The sequence below is a fragment of the Phycodurus eques genome, chromosome 8 (assembly GCF_024500275.1).
Source record: "Phycodurus eques isolate BA_2022a chromosome 8, UOR_Pequ_1.1, whole genome shotgun sequence".
NCBI lineage: Eukaryota > Metazoa > Chordata > Actinopteri > Syngnathiformes > Syngnathidae > Phycodurus > Phycodurus eques.
Window position 1 is genome coordinate 13,747,340 of NC_084532.1, and position 20,153 is coordinate 13,767,492.

General features: G+C 39.7%; 2 protein-coding genes across 10 annotated transcripts in view; one reads left to right on the forward strand and one right to left on the reverse strand.

Moving 5' to 3' along the window:
- Positions 1-2,362: 2,362 nt before the first annotated feature.
- polr2h (RNA polymerase II, I and III subunit H) lies at positions 2,363-6,520 on the reverse strand. The gene is made up of 6 exons (XM_061683803.1): positions 6,206-6,520; positions 5,822-5,908; positions 4,599-4,682; positions 4,298-4,391; positions 4,076-4,159; positions 2,363-2,894 (listed from the first exon to the last, which is right to left on the reverse strand). The coding sequence occupies exons 2-6, from the start codon at positions 5,892-5,894 to the stop codon at positions 2,777-2,779; spliced, it is 453 nt and encodes a 150-aa protein (XP_061539787.1). The 5' UTR covers positions 5,895-5,908; positions 6,206-6,520; the 3' UTR covers positions 2,363-2,776.
- Positions 6,521-6,574: 54 nt separating this feature from the next.
- LOC133406045 (lisH domain-containing protein ARMC9) overlaps positions 6,575-20,153 on the forward strand; it is a 41,231-nt gene continuing 27,652 nt past the window's right edge. For all 9 annotated transcript variants that reach the window (XM_061683265.1, XM_061683269.1, XM_061683270.1 and 6 more), the window contains exons 1-7: positions 6,575-7,153; positions 7,275-7,400; positions 7,566-7,736; positions 15,362-15,517; positions 15,609-15,701; positions 19,173-19,197; positions 19,413-19,570. In XM_061683265.1, coding sequence (XP_061539249.1) covers positions 7,079-7,153; positions 7,275-7,400; positions 7,566-7,736; positions 15,362-15,517; positions 15,609-15,701; positions 19,173-19,197; positions 19,413-19,570 — 804 coding nt within the window. In that variant the 5' untranslated portion in view covers positions 6,575-7,078. The remainder of the gene's footprint in view (positions 7,154-7,274; positions 7,401-7,565; positions 7,737-15,361; positions 15,518-15,608; positions 15,702-19,172; positions 19,198-19,412; positions 19,571-20,153) is intronic.

The following is a 20,153-nucleotide window of genomic DNA, read 5'->3' on the forward strand; positions in this document are numbered from 1 at the left end:
ACTCTATGTCGCTGTCATAGGTAGAAGAACAATGATGTATTTGTAATTAATAAATATAATTTCTGGACAAATTAAGTGAAATCTTATCATTAACCTGCAACATCCCTGTTTATCTTTCTGAATACATTAGTGTGCCACAGCACACTGTTTGGGAATCACTGCTGCACCTAATAATTTTCTCTTAAATAGTTTTAAGTCTGTGTTTTTAAAACACCATTTATCTATTTTCTACCACTAAATGTATTAAGGGTGTGGGCAGGCTGGAGCCTATCCCAGTGGACTGTGAGTGACTATACTCTGGACTGGTTGCCAATCAATCACAGGGCACAACAGAAAACCAATAACCTGAAGAAAATACCAAATTACAAATTTTGGTTGACAATAAAAGGTATGCTTAAATATGATATCTGAACATTTTTATGTAGATATTAGACCATTAGTATGTTCCCCTTTACATTTACAATAAATGTGCAAGCTCTTTCTGTGGTCTCCTTTCTGAGCCTTTTGCAGTGCTCCTCATGAGGCCACCATCCTGTGACATCCATTACCAAAGTGACATTGTGCTGGAATTGCACACAACACTCTGCCCCTTTCAGTTCTACCCTTAATTAAATTTTGACTCTTGAGTGTCCACTTTCATTGTCCACTATTTTCAGTGTAACAGGCTCCAGTATACTGGAGACTAAAATTTCCTCTGCCACTTAAGAACAAGATGTTTTAAATTTCTAAAATACTCAAATTAGTACACCCAGTCCAAATCATTTTAACTGCTTATGTGATGCTTTTTAAGATGGGAGATGGCTGCTATAGTGATGACACGTGGAATCGATCAACTTTATTTCAAGAGAATAAAGTTAAGAATGGTTTTGTAAATAGGTTCATAAATTTCAATGTGGATTGTGCAATTACAAATAGGGCATTTCTATTCTATGTTCTATTAGTTAGGGGCAAAGTGGTATTTGAATTTGCCTGTGTTAATTGTGTGTTTTTTTAAACCACACACAAAATTCTGTTCAGGAATGCAAGTAAATAATTGACATTTTAATAAAAATGATTAACAAAATCAATACTGAGCATTTTAGTGAACATTAATGGATAATATTTCAGCATTAAAAATAAAATTTGGAAACATTACGGAAACAAAAATCCTCTTTGGGATGGGTGGTGGTCTAATAAATTTGTTAAGCACATATTTTAAGGTAAAACCATGGCCATGTAAGGAGGAAATGTGTCAGTAGTTTTAGATGCATGCTGCAACCTCAAAAGAAAAGAAGGGGGGAAAAAACACGTTTTGTTGAGTAATGTCACATTTGTATGAAAAATGCTGAGGAGCAACTATACATAGCTTGACATAACTGAGCTCACTTGAAAATTTCGCAGTGAACACCATGCAAATACATTTTCAGAACACTGATGATTAGCTGGTTCAGAACTTAAAACGTAAACTTAATCTAAAAAAATTGCTTTGTTAGAGTCTGATTTGTGCGTAATCATTTTTGCAACATTAAAGAAATGTGTTAGAAGTTACATTTTTGTACACACTCGCAAATCTCATTTGTGTACAAGTACTGTATAGTATACCATAGAACTCTTAAAGGATACGCCAGGGTTTCTAACAAATCGGTTGGGGTACACATCTATGTTGAGCACTGTATATTGTATTATTGCACATCATTTTCTATACTAGCATGACTTGTTTAGTCTATATAAAGTTGTCAGCGATATTAGCATGTCGTGGCAGAGATTTTATCTTTAGCCAACACGAGGATTTTTCTTCCGCCTTGTGCATTCTGCGCTGAGCTGTTTCAGTTATCCTTACAGGACTACCACCCCTAGGGAGAGGAGCAATAGTGTTGAAGTTTCTCCATTTATAGGTCTGTCTTGGATTGATGAACAACAAGGGTTTTAGAGAGACTTTTGTGATACTTTCATGTAAGATGACAGTTTTAGGTATTCTGAGAGCTCTTTTGCGCCAGATAATCCTTCTTGAGAATAGAAAACTCCAACATGGTGTGTGTTTTAGATAGGGCAGGACAGCTTTAACCAACACTTCGAGTCTTGTCACACCGATTGGACTCTTGGTTGACTGACACTGACTCCAATTAGCCCTTGGAGAAGTTATTAGCCAAGGGGTTCATACTTTTTCCCCTGCAGCGCGAAGATTTACATGGCATGTCAAATATATACAGCACATGAAAACACAATCATGTGGTATTAGTTTAAGCAGAATGTGTTTGTCTATTGTTGTATCTTCAACGAAGATCAGATCACATTTTATGAAATCCAGCTAATTTCAAAAATGTTTCACATACTTTTTTGCAAGTAGCCATGAAGAACAAAACGTTTTTTTTTTGCTTTTCCAGTTTTACTTTATGTTTACAATTATGAAGGTGACACCATCAAAAATTGCAGTTTTACAAATCCAAAACCACATCATGATTTTTGCAAACAAAGGACCGTTCCATAATTCTGAAACCACAAAATGGATGCAGATTATACAGTATCCCAAAATGAACGAGCACTTTGTACATATATTTAAAAAAAATAAAAATAATTTATTTACAGAGTAGCAAATGGAGGTTGTAGCAGTTCAAGTGTCACAGTCTAATCGCTAGTCCATTTCTCAAGAGGAACATATTTTTATTTATTTTTTTAAATCTACAAATATAAAATCGAAACATTGCTTCTATATAACCTCAATTTATTTTCTTTCTGTTCAGTTTGGTTTTCATGCAAATTCTGACAGGGGGAATAGTGAGCAGAAGAGGGACGAGATTTAGAAGGCCAGTTTCTTCATGAGGAGGTACACCCTGGAGTCCACCTCGAAGCCGTGAAGGTTGTTTGCGTCTCCCTGCAGCCTCATGAGGAGGCCACCGTAAGAGACGTAGGCAGAGCTGAAAGTGGAGAAGGCATATTTGAATCACTTCATATAATACATTTAAGAATAGGAGATAATAATAAAAAAAAATACAATACTTTTTGTCATATATTCTATGGAAGTAAACATTTATAAACGTTTATTATTACACAACGGAGGGTGATAATTTGCTAAAAACAATATAAGTAATAATTTGCAACCACCTAAGAAGATGTTAAAATAATGCTATAGAGCACAGGTGTACAGTTCATTTTTGTCATGGGCCATAATGTAGTTATGGTCAGACATGCAAACACCAAAGGCATGAAAAAGATGACCAAAAAAAAAATAACAACATTGTAGTGGGGGTCTGGGGGGATTCCCCGGGCCCCCGAAGACAATTGTTTTGATTTTAACATAAATTAAGCAATCTGGAAGACTTTCTTCACGCAGAAAAACATGTATTTACACCGCTCAAGTACATGCTGATGTACAAATTTCTAAGTTTAAAATTAAATTTGCCTCATTTCTTTGCTTTTTTTGTTCTGGCCTCCAACTTGAACCAGGCCCATCTCCACCTGCACATGATGCCTGCTTCAAGCTGTGCCACATGAATAGCATCCTCCTGTTATAGAACTCTCATTCTGGAAAAGAATTGACTAAAATCATTGCCTGTTTCACTTTATTTTTCACTATTAACAACTTCAAAGGCTAATCCCAAATGCATCCTCCAGGAAAATATTAAGTACAGTATTTTTCTGTTTTTATTGACCATTTCTGAATTTAAGTTAGTTCATTCTGTGTTGTGACATAATCCCTAACATCGCTCCATCGCTTAATACATTTAACATTAACATCCGTAAACTAATTCGATCATTATAGGCGCGTTTCCCAATTAATACAAGATGTACTAGCGGATCAGCTCTTGTCGCCGATGTTACGTGTGCTTCCCGGTTCCGCTGGGACCACAACCAGGGCAATGACCCACAGCACCTCAACGCGAAAATACAAAAGACCAGTGCAACAAATACGACACGGCTGATCTGATGAGCAAAAATGTTGCTGAGATGTAAGACTAGCAATAGAGGATGTCCGCTCCAGAGGTGGGTAGAGTAGCCAAACATTGTCCTCAAGTAAGAATACTGTTACTTGACAATAATGTGACTCAAGTAAAAGTTAGTCCTCCCAAAAAAAAAAAAAAAAAAAAACATCACTCACAGCCGTGTTGCAGCTTCTGTCGAAGTCTCATCACCCTCAATCTTATAAACCTTCCCATACATCACATAATCAAATTGATCTGATCTGAAAAAGTACAACAATGAAATTCAAGCTCAAGTAAATACATAAAACACAAACAATTTACCAAGGATTATATTCGATAAATACAAATAAATACTATTTTAAACACAGATGTGTTAATGAGCATTAGTAGAAACATACCGAGAGGGTCTGTCATCTTGAGGATTGTACTCCCCATCATCTGGCGTTCCGTCTTCATATAATGTGCTGGCTATTACCAGTCTGAACTTATCACCTTAATGAGTTGAACAGTGTTTATTTATTTACTTATTTTTACTGTGCATTTTTATGTTTATTGTATAGCTCCACAGACTGTCATACAGTATATGCTTTTAATGGCCTTACTACAAGAGTGAGTGTTATATAATTCATGAATTTGTAGGGCAAATACAACCAATTAAATAATTTGTGTAACTACTTCAGTGAAGATGCAAGACCTTACCAAGATCTACTGGATAGATTTGAATGTTCACATCCAAGATGAGGTCCATCTTAAAAGATTCACTTTCACAATGCAGACGAGACACTGTGGAAAATAATCAATAATACAAGTCATTTATGAGCTAAAATTATGTATGATTATGCAATGGTTTGCAAAGGGGCTGATCGGTTGTATTCCACTTGCGCCCACAAGGAGGCATTGTTGAATGTTTGAAATTGCTGACAGTTAACTACTTCTATACAGTAGTCGTACTAGTAGTAAAATATGTAGAACAAATGAAGACATACCATAATGTAAACAAAAAACACTAGTTGGATTAAGAGTGGGTCAATTAATCATGCCATTACTCTAAATCTGAGACCATGGTCCTCAGTTGGAAAAAGGTGGAGTGGCCTCTTCAGGTCGGGGATGAGATCCTTCCCCAAGTGGAGGAGTTCAAATATCTCAGGGTCTTGTTCACGAGTGAGGGAAGAATAGAACGAGAGATCGACAGGCGGATCAGTGCCGCGTCTGCAGTGATGCGGACCTTGTATTGGTCCGTTGTGGTAAAGAAGGAGCTAAGCCGAAAGGCGACGCTCTCAATTTACTGGTCGATCTACGTTCCTACCCTCACCTATGGTCATGAGTTGTGGGTCGTGACCGAAAGAACAAGATCCCGGATACCAGCGGCCACAATGAGTTTCCTCCGCAGGGTGTCCGGGCTCTCCCTTAGAGATAGGGTGAGAAGCTCAGTCATCCGGGAGGGGCTCAGAGTAGAGCTGCTGCTCATCCACATTGAGAGGAGGCAGATGAGATGGCTCGGGCATCTGTTTAGGATGCCTCCAGGACGTCCCCGGTGAGGTGTTCCGGGCACGTCCCAACAGGAGGAGACCCCGGGGCCGACCCAGGATATGCTGGAGAGACTACGTCTCTCGGTTTGCCTGGGAACGCCTCGGGATCCCCTCGGAAGAGCTGGAGGAAGTGGCTGTGGAGAGGGAAGTCTGGGTTTCCCTGCTAAAGCTACGACAAGTAAATATAAATTTTACAAGTTATACTTTGTTGTAACATGTATTACTCAGTTTATAATTACAATAAAACACCAATGGCATTGTTAAAGTGGTGAAATAAGTGACAAGAATTACGTTTCCAATGCGTTTTGAGGGGCTTACATATAACACTCATCATAAATGAGTACATCCCCATTTTTTATTAGCCAACTGGCTTCATAACGAGACAATACACACCTCTGTCAAACTTCTTTCCATCTGGATCAATGTCTTTTACGTCGAAGATATCCTCAAAAAGAATTCCAGCCATTTGTTTCCCTGTTCCTGCCCACAGAAATACAAGAAAACATATAATAGAAATATAATAATACAATTACACTGGTAAGGTGAGGGGGCCACTATTTTCATACTGAGCAGTACTTATGGCCCGACTTCGTGATGTAAAACCATGATGGCATTTTTTCTTTTACATAACAAAATGATATAAACTAAGGAGTTTAGTTTAGTTTAACTCGGAACTCTTTCGAAAATCGACCTTAAATTTCGATGGTCCCAAAATGTTAACTAGGCTATGCTAGCTGATAGCTTTAGCGTGTTGTGCACCCATTACCCGAAGCATACCTCTTTGACGTCGGTGTACTACGTTCTTCTATATTGTGCACAGCCAAGCCTTTCTTGCACTCGGTTGCAGGTTATAGCAACGAGTGTGATTATAGTAAGCACTTAATTTCTTGTTTGGTTAAATCGTCATTCATTCAAAACACCGTGTGGCGGTGAAACCAAACAACGTGCTCGACATCCTCTACTTCCGGCTAGACCATGTTAAAGTTAATGTTGTATTCGATATAATGTACAATTTACACATATATTTTTGTTAGAATTCTAGGTAGCTCGCGGTTATGGCCCAATTTAAAAATATAAACATATGTAAGTCGTTTTCCGATATAAAACAACTGTTTTACGACATTTACTTCCACTTTGCAGCCTCAACGCCCTGGTTGCTATGTGGTTAGCGTCTCCTCTGTGTACGGTTGCTAGCTAATGGATGTTTCGCTTATATCGATGTAGTGTATAAGAAGATGCAGGCTTTTATTCCTATTTATATTGTATTGTGACGTTTAGGGCTAGAATGACAACGCTTTTAAGGTGTGAATGGGCAGTGGACGAGAATAGGTGTTGATCTGCTGTGCTGGAGAACTGTTGCTGCTATCATCGAACAGCTCGCTTAATTTCCATCGACGATTCTATTTTTGCAATCTTTATTTTATTATTATTTTTTTAAGTAGACGCTAACACACACCTACTTGAAACGAACAAAAACTAAGTAGACTGTGTGTGATCTTTTTTTTTAATTCACGAAAAAGCTTAAACGCCTGAAGTATAGTAAAATTGAGACGCTGATGAGTGCTATTTTGTAAACAAAACCCAACTGAGATCGACGTGATGCAGCCTTCAACTCTTAATTTATGTATGGTTTAAGAAGTTGATACTCGTATGAGTTCCAGGGAGGAAGTCAATATGGGGGATATTTTAGCCACTGAAGCCAATCTGCTTGGTATGATTAAGGAGGTATAAATAAAGCAGTCCATTTTATGAACAAATACAACATGTTGTGTACAGCATAACAAAACTACATCTTTCTGATCTGTTGGCATTTAACCGTATTGCTTGTTTGTTTTTCCTACTATAGTACCTTAAGGTGGAACAGTTTGATAACACAGTTCACAGTTTTGACAAGGAGTGCAAGAGCAAAGGAAAGCTTGTGTCCAAGCCTCAAGGAAATGCTCTGAGAGACGTTAAGACTCACATCGTCCAGGTAAAATGTAAAACTGAGACATTTAGCTTAGTTTGTACAAGCTGTGACTTGACAAGTTCAACAGCTTCATTTTAGGATGGATCAAGAGCAACTGTGTATAGCCAAGTATGTTGTATATTTCAGATGTCTTACTAATTTGCGGTCTAACCCCATCTCTTTGTGCAGAAAGACCTCCTGAGTTCTTTCAGTGATGGAGACTACAAGGTGTTCTTTAAGGTGTGGGGAGATAATATTCCCTCTGATCTAGATTACACCGATACTGAGGCCCAAAAGCTGGAGTTCTACCTTTATATCCATTTTGCCATCTACCCACTGAGAAGCCATCCTGGAACACAAGTATGTATTTCGTATCATTTATATTATAGGATCATTTTGTAAGCCAGCGCAGTGGGACGACTGGTTAGCACATCTGCCTCACAGTTCTGGGGACCGGGGTTCAAATCCCGGCCCCGCCTGTGTGGAGTTTGCATGTTCTCCCCGTGTCTGGGTGGGTTTTCTCCGGGTACTTCGGTTTCCTCCCACATCCCAAAAACATGCGTGGTAGGTTGATTGAAGACTCTAAATTGGCCGTAGGAGTGAATGTGTGTGCGAATGGTTGCTTGTTTCTATGTGCCCTGTGATTGGGTGGAGACCGGTTCAGGGTGTACCCCGCCTCCCGCCCGAAGATAGCTGGGATAGGCTCCAGCAGCCCGCGACCCTAATGAGGATAAGCGGTAAAGAAAATGGATGGATGGTATTGAATTTATCCTCTGTACAAAAGACCCTGCATCAGTGGGGCAAATTGTCACACCATACTGCTTTCGAACAGGTGTTAGTGTGCTTACTTGAATTCGATACTGTATCATGACGCAAAAAAATACGACACATTATAACATTTTATTCTTCAAAGATCATACCATTACTACCTGCTCTCTAATGGAATTGAGGGGACGTTCAAACTGTTTTTATTCTGAAAAGTCAAATGTTGGAAAACAGGTTGTCATGCTTCATATGTCAGGTAATGAGTTTAATACAGTTAAACGACAGCATATGTATGTGTGTGTATATAACTACCAAAACTCAACTTTTAGCAAATAGATTTTTTTTTGATGAGTCCAATTGACCTAAAACAAAAACACTTTTGTCTGAGTTTAGTTTTATTATTAGGATTCCCACATAGTTTCTAGGCAAGACATGCCCCGCTGCAACATGATAACATGATTGGCTCCAGCATCGCGGGAAGAGCAGGCTACTTAACAAGATAATCTTCCCAAACATGTATTACATTTGTACGAAATAAATACAAAGAAGTTTGTTATGGTTAGGTTTAGGGCTAGGGTTGGGGCTTACGATGGTTTAGGTTGGGCTAAGGTTAGTATTAGGCTGAGTTAGGGTTGTTGGGAAACATGAACGCTGCCACACTTAAGTCACGCACTTCTTTTCACCGTCTGTCTGAAAGCAAACAATTTCTTTGTCTCTTTCAGTCACTTATACCGGTACTAAAGATACCCCTTAAAGTTACATTGTTTAATATGAAATGAAGCTATTATTTCCATTTGGCAAGATACTTGTATCTTTGAATTATTTTTTTCACTTTGCGACCTTTAAAATGGCAGAAAATGACAAAAAAAAAAAACGTTTTTCACCTGATCTCGATCAACTGAAAATCACGTGATCGACCCCAAGTTTTGATCACGTGGTCAGATCGGGTTATTTTATATTTTAGGCTTTATAAAGTCATTTTTAACCTCAGAGAACAACAGGTGTGATTATTTGTTGCCATAAAAATAAGATTCAATAAGATAATCTTCGCTAAACTGACATGCAGTGCCATGAAAAAGTATTGGCGCCCTTTTCAAATATTTATTTCGTTTATTTATTTATTTTGCAGTTTCCCCACTTTATTGTTTAAGATCATCAAACAAGTGTAAATATCAGACAAAGATACCAAAGTAATCATAAAATGCAGTTTTTAAATGGTGATTTTATTTCCATCCATCCATCCATTTTCTTTACCGCTTATCCTCACTAGGGTCACGGGCTGCTGGAGCTGGTATTATGATTTTTTTTTTTTCTGAAATGCTGTCTTGTATTTACAGCAGATGTAACGCAACACAAACCTTCCAAAACGTTCAACTTTTGTCTCGTCAGTCCATAGTATATCAGTGAAAATGAGCCAAAAATGTTATTAGCCACTGTTAAGTCATGATTTAAAGCTATAGTATGTAACTTTTGGCGCACCCTAAGGTCAAATTCTGCATTACAACAAAAGAACAGAGCCGTCGATTCAATATGATGTAGGCAGTGGATGTTATACGCCTTATATCTGATTCCACAACATTTTTACTATGTTTTGAAGGACATGCGTAATTTCCGTGCCATCATTTCTGTGCCATCATTTGCAGTGAGCCACAAACCAGCCTAGCGTGGGAAATGAATAGGGCATTCACTAAATATACAAAATAAGATACTGACAAATACAGGAAGATTTTAGATGAGCTGAATGGCTTAATGGCATTGTGTCATCTCCTCTAGTAGTGGCTTGGGTGAAAATGGCATTTTCACCCAAAAAAAGTTGTGAATTATAGCTTTAACAAGGGGGGTCATTACTTTTTCCACACATGGGCAGGTAGCCCTTTTATATTTTTTTCCCCTTAATAAATAAAATTACGTTTTAAAAACAGTAATGTATGTACTTGGGTTATCTTTGTCTGATATTTACTTTTGTTTGATGATCATACACCTTAAAGTGGGGAAACTATGCAAAACGTTGAGAAGGGGTCCAATACTTTTTCACGGCACTGTACATGACACCACTGTGTAAGTCATCCATCCATCCATTTTCTGAGCCGCTTCTCCTCACTAGGTTCGCGGGTGTGCTGGAGCCTATCCCAGCTATCATCGGGCAGGAGGCGGGTTACACCCTGAACTGGTTGCCAGCCAATCGCAGGGCACATACATACAAACAACCATTCGCACTCACATCAGAATCAGAATCAAAATCATCTTTATTTGCCAAGTATGTCCAAAAAACACACAAGGAATTTGTCTCCGGAAGTTGGAGCCGCTCTAGTACGACAACAGACGGTCAATTGACAGAGAACAATTTTGAGACATAAAGACATTGATAAAAAAAAAAAAAAAAACAGTCACTGAGCAGTAAAGGGTTGCTAGTTATCTGGTAATGCCGGTACTTTTTTTTTTTTTTGACAATTGTGCAAAAAGATGCAGAGTCCTCTAGCACTTAGAGCAGTTCGAATGACTAATATTGCAATAGTCCGGTGCAATGACCATTGTGCAAAGGGTGCCGAGACTTCAAGGAGTGTATGCGGTTTAAAGTGACGAGTAGTGCGATAATCTGGGACAATGTTGGTTGTGCAAATGTTGCAGATAGTCCTCAATCAGTGTGCAAATGGAGCAGATGCTATCTGGCATGAGTGGACAGTATTGATCAACAACAGATATGCAAATAGTGCAGCGTGGCGAGACAACTACAGTGAGTGCATGAGTAATGAATAATTGGCCCCACAGAAATGTGAAAACGAACTCAAGTCAAAAAATTGCCAGCGTGTTGTAATGGAATTGTAGGTTAGGTGTTTAAGAAGTTGATCGCAAGAGAGAAGAAGCTGTTGGAATGTCTGCTGGTTCTAGTTTGCATTGATCGGTAGCGCCTACCTGACGGAAGGAGGTGGAAGAGCTGGTGACCGGGATGCGGAGGGTCCGAGAGGATTTTGCACGCTCTTGTCGTAGTTCTGGCAGCGTGCAAGTCCTCAAGGGTGCAATGACCATTGTGCAAAGGGCACAGAGACTTTGGAATCACACCTACGGGCAATTTAGAGTCTCCAATGAATGCATGTTTTTGGGATGTGGGAGGAAACCGGAGTGCCCGGAGAAAACCCACGCAGGCACGGGGAGAACATGCAAACTCAACACAGGCGGGGCCAGGGATTGAACCCCAGTTCTCAGAACTGTGAGGCTGACGCTCTAACCTGTCGCCACTGTGCCGCCCTGTGTAAGTCAAATAGTCAAAATATTTCACTGTTTCTTTTTATGTTGAATAGAAAAAGGTATTTTACTGTTTACGCTATATGTAAACACATTTCCAAACCAAGGGAAAAGGTTTGGTAATGGGTTGGACTTAATTGATTGACCTGGATTTCTACATAAATTCACAACAATAGCCAGCTTTCTCTAACTAATACCACACAAATAATTATATTCCTCAGTATTTTTACTATGCACAGCATCGAAACGTTGAGCATTCTGTAATCTTGTAGTCATCTTTATAGGATGGCCGCTCCAAACGAGAGTAGCTATAGAGCTGCGCTATCTCCATTTACAGACAGTCAGCGTTGGACTGATGAACATCAAGGCTTTCAGAGATACTTTGTGACGCTTTCTGCATGGTTCACATTGGGCAATGCTTCTTGAGAATAGAAAACTCAAAACTGGCATCTTTTCTTTCTTCTTCTTTGCCCTGCCCTACATACCTGTATGTTACCAGAGTACCAGCTGTTACCAACATCTTCAATCTTGTCACATGAATTTGATGTAGGTTGGCTGGCTTCTGCCTCTGAATAATTTGTGAAGAAGTCATTGGCCTACTTTTTCTACGCTGCACTGTGTGTCCAATAAAGAACATGACAGCATTTTTTGTGTGGTATTAATTTAAGCAGACTGTCTTTGACTGTTGCTGTGACTTGGAAGATGATCAGAACACATTTTATGGCCCACTTATGCAGCAATCCAGGTGATTCCAAAATCTCTATATATTGTGCCAGACTTACATACAGGGTGTCCACAAAATAGTTTTACAAATTTATGGCCACTGGAGGGCGCACGAGCTTCTGCTTGTTAGTGTTCAGCCATCATTAGCTCGTCAAATAGCGTGCTTCCTCACACAATAAAATAAACTTTATACGTAACGTCATATATTTATTATTAGTCTCATGGTTCATAGAACTGAAGTAATTGGTTGTCAGTGTCAATATAATGCTTTATTAACATTAACTCATAGCAGCACCCCATCTGCTGCCGAGTTGGCATTGTAAATGAGAATCTGTTCTCAATTGTCTTACCTGGACAAATCAAAGTTAAATACATTAAAAAATATATGTATATGTTTTGCTCAATTGTAAAGGGGTTTTATGAACTCCCTGTACTTTATATTCAGGTGCATCTCAATAAACTCTTAATGTTAACTCTCTAATCTTCTTATTACTTTAAATACCTGCAAAGGCTTCCTGAGCCTTAAAATGGCCTCCAGTAGCCTCCATGATTACGGTGAATGCTATGGTTGTTTGACTGTAGTTTGGAAGATGGTCATTGACACACTCAACAAGGAAGGCAAGCGACAAAAGTTTATTGCTCAAGGAAGGAAAAGTGGGGTTGAATTAAAAAAATATATACATGCAACAGCGATAACCACAGCTTTAAGAGGCTTGTTAAGCAAAATCCATTCAAGAATTTCTGTGAACTTCACAAGGAGTGACCTGAGGCTAGAATAAGTGCATCAACAGTCTCTGTGCATTCCTGGTGTCAAGCCACTCCTGAAACAGACGCCAGAACCGTCTTGCCTTGGCTAAGGAACTAGACGAGTGCTCAGTTCCATGTACAGTTAATGTCAATGTTGCATTACATTTGGACCCAGATTCTGGAGGAAGAGTGGAGAGGCACACAATACAAGTTGCTTGAAGTTAAATGTAAAGTTTCCCACAGTCAGTGATGGTTTGGGGAGCAATTTTATCCGCAGGTGTTGCTCCACTGTGTTTTCTGCAGTCCAATGTTAACACAGGTGTTTACCAGTAAATTTTAGAGCACTTTATGCTTCCTTATGAAGACAAGCATTATGGAGATGCTAATTTCATGCACTAGCAAGATGTCGTATCTTAGCCCCACTGCCAAATCTACCAAACGCTACTTAAATACCTTGGTCTTTCAGATGATGGAGCGCAACCTCCATGAGTGAAAATACAATTGATTCTTTTACTGTATTCATTGTTTCTCGCTTTATTCTTTAGACTCAGCAATGACTTATTTGCATGAGACAGGACCGCCCCCTCAAAACCAGCTTGGTAGTGGTTATTGTCGGTGCCAGAGCGCGTCCAATGGGTTGGCGTGGTGGGGCAGATTACCATCCATCCATCCATCCATTTTCGGAGCCACTTGTCCTCACAAGGGTCGTGGGAGTGCTGGAGCCTATCCCAGCTATCCTTGTGTGTTTTGGACATACTTGGCAAATAAAGATGATTCTGATTCTGATTGGTTAGGAGGGTACACCCTGAAATGGTTGCCAGCCAATCGCAGGGCACATATAAAAAACAAACAACCATTCACACTCACATTCACACCTACGGGCAATTTAGAGTCGTCGATCAACCTACCATGCATGTTTTTGGGATGTGGGAGGAAGCCGGAGAAAACACGGGGAGAACGTGCAAACTTCACACAGGCAGGGCCGGGATTTGAACCCCGGTCCTCAGAACTGTGAGGCAGACGCTCTAACCAGTCCCTCACCGTGCCACCTCGAGGCAGATTACAATATTTTTAAAAATGAGAGCGCACTGGCTGTGTGGACACACAAATGCCTTATAAAATAAGTATGCCATGGCGGCACACACGCACCCCCACACACACACACTCATTAAAGCCTAAGGAAATAGGTTTGGCACAGCAGGTGCACGTACAGTCACACACAACAATATGCCACGCATGCACGCGCACACATTCAACATTGTTATAAAACATGTATTTAACGGCGGAGACTGGGTAAATTAAACACGTCTTTTCTTTAGAACAGGTGAGTCTGTTCCATGTGTGACAGGCTGACGACGGTGTCCTACTGTCCTTCCACTGGTTTGAGTCATGTCACGTCCCTCAAACGTGGGGCTGCTGCTGCTACAGAGGCGCTAAATGCCGGGCTAAGTTTGAAAGCAGTCAGCATACTGATGAGACGCGCAAAACGTACTTGGACCGGAAGTGACTATATGCAAATGATCAACACAGTTTCTCCATCCATTTTCTGCACCGCTCATTCTCACGAGGGTCGCGGGCGCGCTGGAGTCTATCCCAACTATCTTCAGGCGAGAGGCGGAGTACCTCCTGAGCTGGTCGCTAGCCAATCGCAGGGCACATATAAACAAACAACCATTCGAAGTCACTTTCACACCTACAGGCAATTTAGAGTCTTCAATTAGCCTACCATGCATGTTTTTGGGGTGAGGGAGGAAACCGGAGTGCCCGGAGAAAACCCACACAGGCACGGAGAGAACATGCAAGCTCCACAGAGGCGGGGCCGGGATTTTAACCCGGTCCTCATAACTGTGAGGCAGACGTGCTAACTAATCGCCCACCGTGCCGCCCAGCGCGTTGGCCCCATGGCGGTTTTTCTTATTCTTTTCTTAGTGGCTGAAATAAAATCAATTTAGACTGATTAAATTATTTATAAAAGATTGGCACGAAAAGGCTACACTGCAGAGACCTCTGACAGGGCACAACTCATTTGGGGGGGGCACAGTAAGTCATTTGGGGGGCGTGGCCCATCCATGACCCACCACCCCTTTTCCAAAAATGATGCTATGGTAGTGGTTGCTGGTGAAGAGACATATTCATGAAACTAATGTACAGTACGGTATAGTTTTTTTAATGCTGTGGCTCAGTAGATAGAGCGGGTCGTTCAGTGACCGAAGGGTAGCTGGTTCGAATCCCGGCTCCGACTGTCCGCATGTCGAAGTGCCCTTGGGCAAGAAATTGCTCCCTAATTTGCTCCTAGTGGGCCTGGCAGCACCTTGCATGGCAGCAGTCACCCATTAGTGTATGAATGTGTGCGAATGGGTGAATGTGAGGCTTTGTAAAGGGCTTTGGGCACTGCGATAGTGTAGATAAAGTGCTATATAAGTGCAGTCCATTTACTGTTTACCATTGGTCTTTCACCTATAATGTAAGCTTGGCACGAATTAATAGAATCTGACTGTCTTCTACAGGACCAGGCAGAGTTTGAAGAGAGGATTTCTTGTTTCAAGAAATACCTGGAGACACGTGGGAAAGCACTGAGTCAAATCACAGAGTTTCTGCCTTATTATGCTTTGCCTTTTGTGTCCAATCCCACCATTCATCCCTTCTTCAAGGATCTATTTCAGGTTCTGAATGAAGTTATTATTATATCATTGTTGACTAAATGTAATTATTTTTCAGAGGCAGGTTTTCACTGACCATAACAATCTTTTCTAGGATACCTGGATAGCAAAGTTGAAGAATAGACTTCAAGAGTTTCTATCTGTGACATTGAAGCCTTCAAACTGCCCGAGGCTGCTGACATTATATGTATCCTTTACTGCAAATGAAAATTAGAATTCACTGGTTAAATTTTAATTATATTTTTACATTTACTTGCCAAAATCAAATTTTGTTTCACCAGATGACAGAGGATAAATTTACTCATTTCGGAATTCAAGGTGAAAGTCTGTGAGCATGAATTATTGCTTAAAAAAATAAAATTATCCCAGTCTGGTCATTCCATGTTACATTCACACTCCCTGGGTAATTTTCATATAAAAATACTGTAGCTACAGAAAACCCTGCGGAGCAAAAATGGAACTGAAGGATAACAACAGAGCTGCTAAATGTTCCAGAATGTCTGTATTTTGTTCCAGAAGTCACTGAGCGCTGACTCATTACGGCCGTAACACCAATTGTATCGGATATATAAAAACATACAGCATCCAACATTACCGGCCAGTAAGGCAATGTGTCCAGCCACCGTGATGAAAATTTCATAAATGAATTTGATGAAATAAACACTAGATTGTTTAAAAAAAAAGAGAGAGAGAGAGAGAGAGAAAAAGAGCTGCTTGGGGGCACGCTATTTTATTACGCCACCCGGCTGCCAAGCTGTGGAGGTGAAAGTTCTCTTTGCGTCCGGTGTCAACGCATGGTAAATCACTGATCATCGCCTCCATGGTGGCGTATAAACTCCACTTCTTACCATGCTTCTTACACACTTTGTTTACATTATCACGAAGTAAGGGCAAGGAGTGGGTAGGAAAAGACGGAAAAGCATGATGCTAAATGCTAAGCTTGACACGATAGCATTTAGAAGACGCAAAACACCGAAATAAGTGACTGGATGATACAGTACACCTGTCACACAGGTCTGGCTGGAACCGCGTTATAACAGAGTAACCAAGTTTGACCAACAAAATATTAAGCCAATTAATACGCATCTGGAGATATAAATGTAAAATAATTCACGACCTCGCAAGATGCCATCTCAATTGGAAATTAATTAATACTTCGCTGGAGACATAATCTGAGAATGGGATCAGGTTAAAAGTCCATTATAATTCATCCATCCATTTTCTGTACCGCCTATCCTCACTAGGGTCGCCGGCGTGCTGGAGCCTATCCCAGCTATCTTCGGGCTAGAGGCAGGGTACACCCTGAACTGGTTACCAGCCAATCGCAGGGCACATAAACAAACAACCACACTCACGTTCACACCACGGGCAATTTAGAGTTTAATCAACCTATCACGCATGTTTTTGGGATGTGGGAGGAAACCGGATTACCCGGAGAAAACCCACGAAGGCACTGGGAGAATATGCAAACTCTCCACAGGCAGGGCTGGGATTTGAACCCCGATCCTCAGAACTGTGAGGCAGAGATGTGAAAACCAGTCGTCCACCGTGCCGCTCATTATTATTATTCATAAATATTTATAATAAAAGATAACCTTTAGTAGTCCCATAATGAGGAAATTGCTATCATTTCAGCAGCAATAGTGAATATAGGAAATATAAATAGCTTGCAAGAGAATACATCTATACAAGTCCATTCACAAAACAGAAATCTAAACAATACAATTAAATCTATGAGCAATGTTATTTGTCCGTAAAATAGATTGCTGTTTTAATTGACTTTTGAAATCTGATTAATCGCATATAATAGACTTGCTTTTTTTTTTTTTTTAACAAAGGTTGAAAACAGAGTTGTTATAGGCGCATTAATCCACAGACACAGATATTTTTTTACGATGGCACGTTGAAATCTCATATACAGTGGGGCAAAAACATATTTATTCAGCCACCAATTGTGCAAGTTCTCCCACTTAAAAAGATGAGAGAGGCCTGTAATTTTCATCATAGGTATACAACACCTATGAGAGACAAAATGAGGGGGGGAAAAAATCCAGAAAATCACAGTCTGATTTTTTAAAAATTTATTAGCAAATTATGGTGGAAAATAAGTCGTATGGTGGCGCCGTACTGTGCTACTGATTGTAGCCTTTGCAGATCTTGCGTGGAGCCCCAGATCGAGAGAGATTGTCAGTGGTCTTGTATGTTTTCCATCTAATAATTGCTCCCACAGTTGATTTCTTCACACCAAGCTACTTACTTATTGCAGATTCAGTCTTCCCAGCCTGGTACAGGTCTACAATTTTGTTCCTGGTGTCCTTTGTCTGCTCTTTGATCTTGGCCATAGTGGAGTTTGGTGTGTGACTGAGGTTGTGGACTGGTGTCTTTTATACTGATAACGAGTTTAAACAGGTGCCATTAATACAGGTAACGAGTGGAGGACAGAGGAGCCTCTTAAAGAAGAAGTTACAGGTCTGTGAGAGCCAAGATTCTTGCTTGTTTGTTGGTGACCAAATACTTATTTTCCGCCATAATTTGCTAATAAATTCCTTAAAAATCAGACAATGTGATTTTCTGGATTTTTTTTCTTCTCGTTTTGTCTCTCATTGGCGAGGTTATACCCATGATCAAAATGACAGGCCTGTCTCATCTTTTTAAGTGGGAGAACTTGCACAATTGGTGGCTGACGAAATATTTTTTTGCCCCACTGTACTTTGATGCAGGCTGCAACTGTGTCTGCCATTACAACGTTGATGCAATAAAAACATCAAGATAACAAATATTAAAGCCATAATTTATTAATGATTACTATAATAAAGTAATTATTATGTTGTGCAGTTGAGCAGTATGCATAATTATTCTTATCCTATTACATAATATAATGCAATAACTGTCCCGCAGTAATTTTCTTGACAAAATTTTGAAAATATAAAAATTCAGACAAATTTGGCATATTGTTCTGGAAGTGAATTTCTATTGGTTGGCAGCTCTGTGACAAACATTGTTGCCCTTGTAGAAAATCGAGAGATAATTTTTCATCCTTCATAAACCTTCATGAAACTTAACCAAATCCTCACCAGCTGGTGATCAAAGTCTATCGATTAACATATTAGTTACACTAAGATCTCAAGGGCAGATCAAAGAGAATATTTGTTCTACATATAGCATAACCCAAATCATTCAGGTCATCTCAGGTATATAATATTTCGTTGCGCAAACACACACAGCTGAAGTGTCAAATGCTTACATACACACATTAAATAGATTATTTGCTTGGCAAATTTATTTGTCATTCATGAATTTAACCAGAAGATATTCACTGGTAAGAGCATGTAACTCATGCATGACAGCTGTGTTTGTCCATACAAGGGTGTTGGTCAAAGAGAATTTCTAAAAAGAAATGCATCCCTTCCTACAAAACAAACTAGTATCAATCACATATTGTCACCAGTTTGCTGTCACGCCATAAAACAGGTTGTTTTAATCCTGTATAAATTGTCCTTGTGAGGCCAGTGCTATCTTCCAACAGGATGTGGTATGTACTGACTCACATCTCATATATTCTTTATGCATTGTCTTATCACACTGAGGGAAAGAACACATTAGGAATGTTTATGAAATGATTACTTCTGACGTGTGTTCTTTAACAGACGGTATGCAGAAGGAGGGTGGAAAGAGTTCGAAAGGTAAATGTCCCTCTGATGTTACTAAGGATGTGTTTGGTGATTAATTCAATGAGCACCTTGTAAAACCTGTAACAAATGAATGTTTTACTCCTGTACCACTATAATTCAAAGGGGCAGAAGGATTATTTAATATTCTATAGGATGCAGTTGTCGTATGATATATTTTGTGCATCGCTCAAATCAAACCTTTTATTAATTCATTTTACTTTGTGCAGAAGCCTTGCAGCAGCTCCAGGTACAGCTGGTTGAGTCAGAGCTGTGCTCCGCCAACTACATGCGCAAGTTCAGCAAGATGCAAGCAGACTACTACCAGCTCATTGGCATCGCTGCTGAGCTGGTTGAATCTTTGGAAGCCACCATCAACGGAAAAAATGTAGAGTGGATTGCTAACTCACACATGCCCACAGCAACAACGCAAAATGTAATAGTGGCTAAAGGTTATACTGTATATTCAAAGTGGCAAGTGCAAATGAAACGTGCACACAGTGAAAAGAAAATGCCTCATTGTAGTCAAATTTCTTTTTTTTTTTGGTGGTTGTTTTCAAAACGACAGTATAGCCACACAGTAGTGCCTTGACTTATGAGTAATTTGTTCTGTGACAACGCTAATAACTCTAATCACTCATACCGGTATCTCAAATAATCTCTGCCTTTCAAATGAGTGGAAATGCCATTAAACCCCCTCAAAAACACCACAATTGTTTTGTCACATGCTTTTAGTAAAAGAAAATTTGCGCGATACAGTGGACCCCCACATAATTGTGATTCGGCACCCGTGAGTCCACCTATTCACAGATTTAAAAAAAAAAAAAAATTCAATTATTTTTTTTCATTTTTATTTTTGTTTTCGTCTCATTGGGGGAGAACCAATCCCAAAAATTGTTTATTGCAGTTTATCACCGCTTAATGAAGAATTATTTTTTTTAATGTTTACGCTATGTGAGAGAAAGCACAAC

What these genes read in the sequence shown, in the direction of transcription:
- polr2h (XM_061683803.1), bottom strand. Translation starts at nt 5,894, where the DNA reads ATGGCTGGAATTCTTTTTGAGGATATCTTCGACGTAAAAGACATTGAT. An exon ending in TGGAAAGAAGTTTGACAGAG is followed by an intron (nt 4,683 to 5,821) that starts GTGTGTATTGTC and finishes TATTTTCCACAG; the next exon opens with TGTCTCGTCTGCATTGTGAA. An exon ending in CAAGATGACAGACCCTCTCG is followed by an intron (nt 4,160 to 4,297) that starts GTATGTTTCTAC and finishes GTACTTTTTCAG; the next exon opens with ATCAGATCAATTTGATTATG.